Consider the following 10,046-nt stretch of genomic DNA (forward strand, 5'->3'; position numbering starts at 1 on the left):
ATAAATAGAAATTAGGGGCACCTGGGTGGCTCAGTCAGTGAAGTGTCTGCCTTTAGCTCAGGTCATGATCCCAGGGTCCTGTGACTGAGCATCAGGCTCTCTGCTCAGTGGGGGGTCTACTTCTCCCTCTCTCTCTGCCCCTGCTCACTCTGTCTCACATGTGCTCTAATAAATAAATAAAATCTTAAAAAGAAATAAAAACCATGAGATAGCACTTCACACTAATTAAGATGGCTGTTATTTAAAAAAAAAAAAGGAAAATAATAAATGTTGGCAAGGACATGGAGAGAATGGAACTCTCGTGCATTACTAGTGGTAATATAAAATGGTGCAGCTACTATGGAAGAATTTAGTGGTTCTTCAAAAGCTAAACACAGAATTACCAAATGACCTAGCAAATCTACTCCTAAGTATATATCTAAAGGAACTGGGACTTGAACAGATGGATATTTGCATGCTAATGTGTATAGCAGCATTACAGCGGCCAAAAGGTAGAAGCAACTTAAGTGTCCATTCATGGATGGATGGGTAAATAAAATACAGTATATACACACAATGGAATATTATATAGCCATAAGAAGAAAATAAGTTCTGACACATGCTACAATATGGATGAATCTTGAACACACTGTGCTAAGAGAAACAAGTCAGTTGCAAAGAAACAAATATTTTAGGATTCTACTTATTGGAGGCACCTATAATAGGCAAATTCATAGAAACAGAAAGTAAAATAGTGGTTACCAGGGGCTGAAGGAAGAGGGAAATAGGGAATTATTGTTTAATGGGTACAGAGTTTCTATTTGGTGTAACGGAAAATGTTTTGGAAATAAATAGTAACGATAACATAACACTGTCAATGAAATTAATGGCAGTGAATTGTACACTTAAAAATGTTCTATATATTTTACCCCTGCAAAAAAACATTTAGGGGATCCCTGGGTGGCGCAGCGGTTTGGCGCCTGCCTTTGGCCCGGGGCGTGATCCTGGAGACCCGGGATCGAATCCCACATCGGGCTCCTGGTGCATGGAGCCTGCTTCTCCCTCTGCCTGTGTCTCTGCCTCTCTGTCTCTCTCTGTGTGACTATCATGAATAAATAAATAAAATCTTAAAAAAAAAAAAACAAAAAACAAAAAACAAAAAAAAAACAAAAAAAAAAACATTTAGTTTATACTGAAACAAAAATAACATAAAATAAAAACTGGAAAATCCAATTTCCACTTCATGTAAAATTCAACAAGTAAACAAAATAAAAGGTAAAGATATGATACTGGCATTTTGTTTTAATTTCAATTAAAAACTTGTAAAAATTATTATTTTTTTGCTGTTGATTATATGCAGAGTGAATGTATTGACATTCCAATAAATCTGTTTTTATCCAGTCAAAATAATAAATGTGACTGTCATCTTTAAAAAAAAGTATGTAAAAAAAAGCGGGGGGTGGGGAATCTCTGGGTGGCTCAGTGGTTTAGCACCTGCCTTTGGCCCAGGGCGTGATCCTGGAGTCCCAGGATCGAGTCCCACATCGGGCTCCCTACATGAAGCCTGCTTCTCCCTCTACCTGTGTGTCTCTGCCCCTCTCTCTGTGTCTCTCATGAATAAATAAATAAAATCTTAAAAAAAAAATATGTCTGTACAGGGCAGCCCGGGTGGCTCAGCAGTTTAGCGTCGCCTTCAGCCCAGGACATGATCCTGGAGACCCGGGATCAAGTCTCACGTCGGGCTCCCTGCATGGAGCCTGCTTCTCCCTCTGCCTGTGTCTCTGCCTCTCTCTCTGTGTCTCTTGTGAATAAATAAATAAAATCTTTAAAAAAAAAGTATGTACAAATTGACATTCATAAACATTAAGAATCATTTATGGCAGTAACAACTTAAAAGAGAAAAATTAGATTACTAAAGAATAAAATTGTCTATAAAGGACCATTTTGAATGAAGGGGAAAAAAAACTTTGCAATCACCAATTACTCATAAATTTGTACTCAACTAACCAAACCCAGAAGCAATGAACACTCCTAGTATCCAGAACCTGGTTTCTAAATATCTTTCTTCAGTAAAAGGAACCAGGTTCCTTGGAACTTGGTTGATTCCAATGCTAGAGCAGGGAAAAACAAAAGACAAGTTTGGCCCATCTTGGTGCCAGGAAGTGGTTTTAAAAAAAGGTTGCAGCGGGACATCTGGGTGGCTCAGCGGTTGAGCACCTGCCTTCGGCTCAGGGTGTGATCCTGGAGTCCTGGGATCGAGTCCCACACTGGGCTCCCTGCAGGGAGCCTGCTTCTCCCTCTGCCTGTGTCTCTGCCTTTCTCTGTCTCTCGCTGTGTCTCTCATGAATAAATAGATAAAATCTTAAAAAAAAAAAAAAGGTTGCAGCATGTGAAATGGATTTAGGAACCAAGCTGGTAGAGCAGTCAAAGGCCAAAACTGACACAATCTGAGCAACAAAATAAGTAACAATAATACTGTATTATAATCCATTGAATAAGTATCACTGAGTCCATACTGGTAGAAGTAATTACATACATAACTAAATGAGAGAAAGGGAAAATTCTTCTTTCCAGAGGAATTCAAATTTTAAAATATAGGGGGAATGAGAGGAATAGAATTATTGGAATACCACAGTAATAACTGATGCAGGCAATATCCACCAGTGAATGCTAGCTTAGTGGACAAATGTTCAAAAAAACCCAGGATATCTGTATAGCTTCAAATATTTAATTACAAAGAGAATAAAGTAACTCTTTTTTAAGATCAAGAATAAACAGGGGGCACCTGGTTGGTTGAGTTGGTAGAATGTGTGACTCTTGATGTCAGGGTTCTGAGTTCAAGCCCCATGCTGGGCATGGAGCCTACTTAATTAAAAAAAAGAAAAAAAGAAGAAGAAGAAGTAGAAAGAAGAAGAAGAAGAAAGAAGAAGGAGGAGGAGGAGAAGGAGGAGGAGGAGGAGGAGGATGAGGAGGATAAGGAGGAGGAGGAGAAGGAGGGAGAAGGAGAAGAAGGAGAAGGAGAGAGAAGAAGGAGAAGGAGGAGGAGGAAAACGGAGGAGAGAAGGAGAGGAGGAAGGAAGAGAAGAAGGAGAAAGAAGGAGAAAGAGAAGAAGGGGAGGAGGAGAAGGAGAAGGAAGGAGGAGGAGAAGGAGGAGGAGGAGGAGGAAGGAGGAGAGGAGAAGAAGGAGGAGGAGAAGGCAAGAAGGAGGAGGAGGAGAAGGAGAAGAAGGAGAAGGAGGAGGAGGAGGAGGAGAAGGAGAAGAAGGAGGAAGAAAGGAGGAGGAGGAGGAGGAGAAGGAGAGAAGGAGGAGGAGAAGAAGGAGAAGGAGGAGGAGAAAAGCGAAGGAGGAGGAGAAGGAGGAGGAGGAGAGGAAGAGGAGGAGAAGGGGAGGAGGAGAAGAAGAAGAAGAAGGAGGAGGAGAAAGGAGAGAGAAAGAAGAAGAGAAGAAGAATAAGAACGAAAGAAGAAGAAAGAAAAGAGAACGAAAAAGAAGAAAAAGAAAGAAAAGAAGAAAGAAGAAGAAGAAGAAGAGCCAGCATAGTCTGTTGCAAACCTACTTTTCCATCTCCACTATCTTTTTATCAGCCTAACTCAATTATTGACTGCTTCCCCAAACACCCTCTCTACTCTCCCACTTTGATCTTTAATAAGCTTTTACTATATGGAAATCAGGGTTTCTCAACAGTGGTGCTACTGACATTTTGGACCAGATCATTCTTTGCTGTGTGGGACTGTTCTATACACTGTAGGATATTTTGCAGCATCCCTAGTCTTTACCCGATAGATGCTAGTAGCATCCAACCTCTGAGTTCTGACAATCAAAAAAGTGTCCGAATGCTGTCACATGTCCCCTGGCAGGAGTGTGGCCAGTGGGGGGAAATAATGGCCTTCAGATGATCTAAATCCTTAACATTCTTCATAGTTCAGCTCAATTGTCACTTCTTTCATGAAGTTTTACTTTGTTATCCCAAATGGAATCATCTGTCCTACATTAGCATGCTATAGTTTTTAAAACACTGTGTTTTTAATATGTCAAGCTATTATATTCAGCTTTGAACTATGTGTACATAGATATTTCTGAGGGCAGAGACAAACTATATATCACAGTTGTATAGGCCCCTATTTAAACAGCCTGCTATTTATGGCCTTGCATGAAATTAGGTACTCAATAAAAGTTAACCAAATTAAATAGAATTAGTGAGAAGAGTACTTAATTGACCTAAAAGTTTTATTTCTATAATTTCACTCTTGATATACTATATTTTTTTATTTTACTTTTTTTAAAAAGATTTTTATTCATTTGACAGAGAGAGCAAGAGTACAAGGAGGCAGAGGGAGAGGAAGAAGCAGGTTCCCTGCTGAGCAGAAAGCCCAATGTGGGGCTTGATCCCAGCACCCAAGATCATGACCTGAGCCGAAGGCAGATGCTTAACCAACTGAGCCATGCAGGCGCCCCTTGATATACTATATTTAAAGAGAATATTTAGTAAGAGTTAAGTAGTACTTCACTTATGTTCCATAGTTTGATGAAAAACAGAAATGAACTGAAGATAGTATGGTCTATGTAATTAAAGCACTATCATTCACTTGCTTAATTAATCAAGAGCAATTAGCTTCAGAGTTAGACATATTAATATAAACATAAAATGACAATAGATGAAGGGCAAGTACTCTGCTGGAATACATCAAAACAGAACTCTACTATGATTCTGCCATTAATAGGGCAATGACATGCAGGTCAAGTAGAGACACTTCATTTTACTTTTTGAAGGCGTCCTGTACATCTTTTTATTTCGGTGTATGCTAAAAAAGTATCTTTGTAAGCAATCTCAGTAGTTTGAGTGTAGACTTTCATTGTTCTTCCAAGCTTTACCTAAGTTGGGATTTGATCACCAACTGTGTGATGGAGTCACATCAATATATGTTTTATGTGAATTATGGGTAAGGCTGGAAAAAGTGGCAATGTACAGATATAAGAGTAAAGAGGGTACACAGGAAATAGAATCCTACCATTGGGGAATTCAATTCAAAAAAGCTCATTTACTGTATGATTTAGTAAGTGATTATTCTCATGCAACTGATTATTCTAAAAACATTAGCATAGTGAAATTTCTTACCTATTATCATATGATTCTTGTTCTTTAAGATACTGTTGCATTAATTCTTCTTGTTTCTTCTTATCATATGATATTTTCTGTTCTGCCATCCATACCTAAATTAGTGAAGTAAGAAATTTAAGTTAAATACTAAGTTTTCTTTTCTTTTATAACAAAATATAAAATGCTATCATATATGGTTTACAACATAACCTATTTTGGCCATAATGACATCACCACAAAATAACAGCTAAAAAGTCTGATTTGTGCCTTGATACAGGTCCTTAAATCTAGTCATTCAAAATAGCTAAACTTCCATGCAAAACTATCAAACTTAAGAACCACTTTGAGCACCTGCAGTACAACAGCTTCTCGCATGCAGTCTCCATATCATCCTAGAGAAGAGAATGACCATCTCTCTATATGGAATATGTCTAGTCTAGAAAACACCTACGGCACAACCAGTAGGAATAAACAATGCCCATGAGTATCACAGACACTCCAAAAGAGGAGAAATGGAGGATAAGGAATAGAAAAAAAAAAAAAAAGAGATGGAAAGGTAGTTGTAGAAAAAAGGAAAGAGACAAGAGAGAAAACAGGTAACAGAGATGTGTCAAATGTCTTGAGTTGCTCAAGGGTATCAAACCACAGGCTGACTGTGTCTCTAGGTGAAATCCTCAAAATCATAAAAGTACTGGAGGTAAAAAGCCCACACAACTTATACAAGAATACTTAATCAGGTTATTTCTTGGTTTCAAAGGTATCAGTGCCTTCCTACTGCCTTTACAGTAAAGGACACAGTATTTGACAACCATTCAATGTAAACAAGAAGTCAAGACTTTCTCTCTAAATATGCTGTTTTAGGAAGGTAAATTGGAGGACAAATACTTACATTGATAAAATTATAATTATTAACTATGGGGGCAGATAGGTATGCAGAGGAGAGTGTGGGACAAGACTGCCATTACTAAATTCTAGAAGCAAAACAGGTGTAGTTACCAGTATTTTAATAATGATGAAATAGGAATGTTCTAGGGGACACTGTTTTAGAAGTGGGTAAGAAGGAATTCATATGGAAATAAAAGCAAAAACAGAAATGGAAAGGCAGGGCAGCCCCAGTGGCCCAGCGGTTTACCGTGGCCTTTGGCCTGGGGTGTGATCCTGGGGACCTGGGATCGAGTTCCACATCAGGCTCCCTGCATGGGGCCTGCTTCTCCCTCTGCCTGTGTCTCTGCCTCTCTCTCTCTCTCTGTGTCTCTCATGAATAAATAAATAAAATCTTAAAAAAAAAAGTATACAGTTAAAAAAAAAAAAAAAAGAAATGGAAAGGCAATTCTCCAGGGACAGAATATACCAGAAATTTCTTTTGGTATGTTCCCTGAAAGTTTCTCCCACTGACTTCATACTTAGCAATGTAATGTTACAGTACAAGAAACACCTACATTTAAGATAGGCACATTTGGAATTTTTTACTGTAGCTCAAAGTGAAAACAGCTGCAACAAAGACACGCAGGGTGTCACTGTCTCATAGAATAACACATTAATAATAACTTTCAAGTGGAGAACATATTATTTCTAACAGAATAACTACCATTTATTTAAAGCTCTAAATTTTACAAAGTTATTTTACTAATCTCAATTGCTCAAGTGCTTAAATACATTTTGAGTACCATGGACTGAAATAAAAATAAAATACATTTTTGCCTTCAAAATGCTCAGAATATGCTGATAAAAAAATCATGTTAACTTCTGTATGTTTAAACTATTTCACGATAAGAAAATGAACTGTGCAAATAATAATAAAGTTTGATATCTGGATAATAGAAATATATACAAGAAAAATAAAACAAGACAGTGACTGGAGGACAGGAGGAAGGCTGGTATAATGGAATGCTTTATAGCAAGTTTTGCTTTTTAGACTTAATTTTTCTAAGATTTGTTTATTTTAGAGAGAGAGGAGAGAGCATGCTCACATGAGGGGGGAGGGGCAGAGGGAGAGAGAATCTGAAGAGCCCCATGGCAGGCTTGATCTCATGACCCTGAAACCATGACCTGAGCTGAAACCAAGTGTTAAATATTGAACTAGCCACCCAGGTATCTCTAGAAGCTAATTTTTAAATTAGGTAACTATATTTTCAGGTAGCCAAAGTTATCATTTCTTATATATCTTTCCAAAGATGTTCTAATGCATATACACATAATCTTATATATATGATTATATATATACACATACACACACACACACACACCCAATATATGTAACAAACATACATTCTTTTCTCAATCTTTTCATAAATGGTAACATATACTGCATACTTGCACACAAAATATGTATAAAATAAAACTGAATACTATGGAGATCATTTCTAGATTAGTTTAAAAAAAAAAAAAACTTTCTTGGTTTTGGGTGGAGAAGGGGCCAAATATCATTCTACCGTGGAGCTATCGCACCATTTATTTAACCAATCTCCCGCTCTACTGATGGGCATTTAAGCAATTTCTAATCTTTTGCTATTATAAACTTTGCTTCAACAAATAACCCCATACACAAGTAACTTTATACATGTTAAGCAGGGTTTTGAAGAAGTTCAAAATTTTGACAAGGAAAATACAGGGTAAGACATGTGCTATATCCACACAATGGAATTATTCAGCAATAAAAATGAATACAATACCGATACATTCTACAACATGGATTAACTTTTAAAACACACTAAGAAAAAAAATCATTCATAAAGGCCAAATACTGCATGATTCCATTTATAGGAAATTTAAGTTTAGGTGGAAGATAATGAAGGTCTAAGCTAAGAAATAGGCTGTAGTGACAAAGAGGAGAAATGAATTCAAAAGATATTTGGAAGGTAAGACAAACAATTTATTAGCTACCTAGATAAAGGGGTGATGGAAAAGGGATGAATCTGAATTTCTGGCCTGGGTAACAGAATGAAGGAATGTGTTACTACCTCTATTTCCTACCCATATGAGATAGGAAGTATAAAAAGATAAGCAGATTTAGGATGCGATATATATTCATTTCAGATATCCTGAGTTTGAGATGCCTGTAATGTGCCAGGATGATACTGTCTAGATCATACAGTTGTCTTGTACCTTGAGCTGGGGGAGAAAAGTGAGACTTCAGATTTCAGAGTTGTAAAGTAGTAGTTAAAACCATGAAAGTGGATGTGACTGTCTGGGAAAGCATATAAGGTAAACAAAGTAAGGCACAGGCCAAGGATGAAGCTCTGGATAACATATGTATTCTAAGAGCAGGCTAAAAATAAATGTGTGTATGGAGGCGGGGGGGGGGGGGGGGGGGGGCAATTAATACTTTATTGAGCAATCCCTCCATGTGGTGAGCCCGGTGCTAGGTGGTGCTTTGTTTCACAGCCTTTATCTGCACCATCTTATTTATTCCTAACAATTTCGTGGTAACGGATACTTGTCATTTTAAATTTACAAATTAGGAGACTGAGGATAAGGGATTTTAAATATTTGTGTAAGGTCTGGAGTTTAAAAGTGACTGTACTGAAATAATTACAATCCTGGTCGGATTCCAGAAAGGTCAGACTTTCCTATTTCCTACTTCACCACTCTGCTTTCCACGGCCATACTATTCAGCACGGGTTTTTCCGTACTGCACCGAGTAGACCTGTAACTGATCATTTAAAAAGCCCAACAGGGGCGCCTGGCTGGCTCAGCCGCAGAGTATGTGACTCTTCCTCTCCGGGGTCGTGAGCTGGAGCCCCGGGTTGGGTGCAGAGATTACTTTATTTTTTTATTTTTTTTTAAAGATTTATTTATTTATTTATGAGAGAGAGAGAGAGAGACATGAGAGAGAGAGAGAGAGAGAGAGAGAGAGAGGCAGAGACACAGCAGGAGGAAGAAGCAGGCTCCATGCCGGGAGCCCGACGCGGGACTCGATCCCGGGTCTCCAGGATCATACCCCTGGCTGAAGGCGGCGCCAAACCGCTGGGCCGTCGGGGCTGCCCCAGAGATTACTTTATTTTATTTTTTTTTTTTTAGGCAGTCTAATTCCTTTTTTTTTTTTTTAATTATTTATGATAGTCACAGAGAGAGAGAGGCAGAGACACAGACAGAGGGAGAAGCAGGCTCCATGCACCGGGAGCCTGATGTGGGATTCGATCCCGGGTCAGAGATTACTTTAAAAAAAATCATTAACTCCATAAATAAAGCCAAACATCGTTGTATATCTGAAACTAATGTAACACTGTGTACACCTCAATTTAAAAATATTACGTAAAATAGCCCAACTTCAAAGAGATGAGACAGACGCTACATTTTCGGGTGGGATAAAAAATAAAAATTAAAAAAAGGGGAAGCAAGAGGTGATCTTACTTCCCTTTCAAGATCTGAAGGAAACAGGGAATCACCTTTGGACAGGATGGCAGAGCTCAGAAGCCACGATCCCTGGGATCCGAAAAGACAAAACCAGAATCATTTGAGGAAGTAACTACGATCAGACTTCTTCGTTATCTTACAGATTTACATTCTAGCTGACGAGCCGACCGAGCAGACGAAGGCTTGCCCGTCTCCTGGCTGATGCCAGCTTCGCCGGCGAGCTTCTCCGGGGAGGAGAAGGGGCGAGAAGACCAGGGCTTCAGCCCGGGGAAGAGGCGACTGTCCCGGGAATCCCAAGACACCGCCACGGTCAGCTCCAGCAGCCCCGGGCAGCCCAGGCACCCCCGGCCGGGACCCTCCCCGGCTTCCCTTACTCACTTTTTTTTTTTTTTTTTCTTACTCACTTTTTTGATATTGGATTTGGAGGCAGGATGAAAGTCCTTCTTGCACATGAAATTGGCGAAAGATTTCCCCATCTTAAAGCCCGAGCTGGGGAAGCTGGACGCCGGGTCTCAGAACAACGTAAACAAACGCGGCCGCCTAACCGGAAGTGCGCCGCCTGGGGCGGCGGGAACTTCCGCGGTCAAAGGTGACCACTTCCGGCAACTCGC

General features: G+C 39.2%; 1 protein-coding gene across 4 annotated transcripts in view; it reads right to left on the reverse strand.

Moving 5' to 3' along the window:
- CIR1 (corepressor interacting with RBPJ, CIR1) overlaps positions 1 to 10,011 on the reverse strand; it is a 39,541-nt gene extending 29,530 nt beyond the window's left edge. The window contains exons 1-2 of one of the 4 annotated variants that reach the window (XM_049106287.1): positions 9,840 to 10,011; positions 5,098 to 5,192 (exon numbers count right to left, since the gene is read on the reverse strand). Coding sequence is in view for 1 of the 4 variants with exons in the window: in XM_025460228.3 (XP_025316013.1) it covers positions 5,098 to 5,192; positions 9,840 to 9,911 (167 nt within the window). In the remaining 3 variants the exon portion in view is untranslated. Of the gene's footprint in view, positions 1 to 5,097; positions 5,193 to 9,467; positions 9,500 to 9,839 lie in introns of those variants that run through there. The other 3 variants (XM_025460228.3, XM_049106288.1, XM_049106289.1) reach the window with 3 other exon arrangements.
- Positions 10,012 to 10,046: the final 35 nt, after the last annotated feature.

Source organism: Canis lupus, chromosome 36, assembly GCF_003254725.2.
Source record: "Canis lupus dingo isolate Sandy chromosome 36, ASM325472v2, whole genome shotgun sequence".
In the NCBI taxonomy this organism is placed as follows: Eukaryota; Metazoa; Chordata; class Mammalia; order Carnivora; family Canidae; genus Canis; species Canis lupus.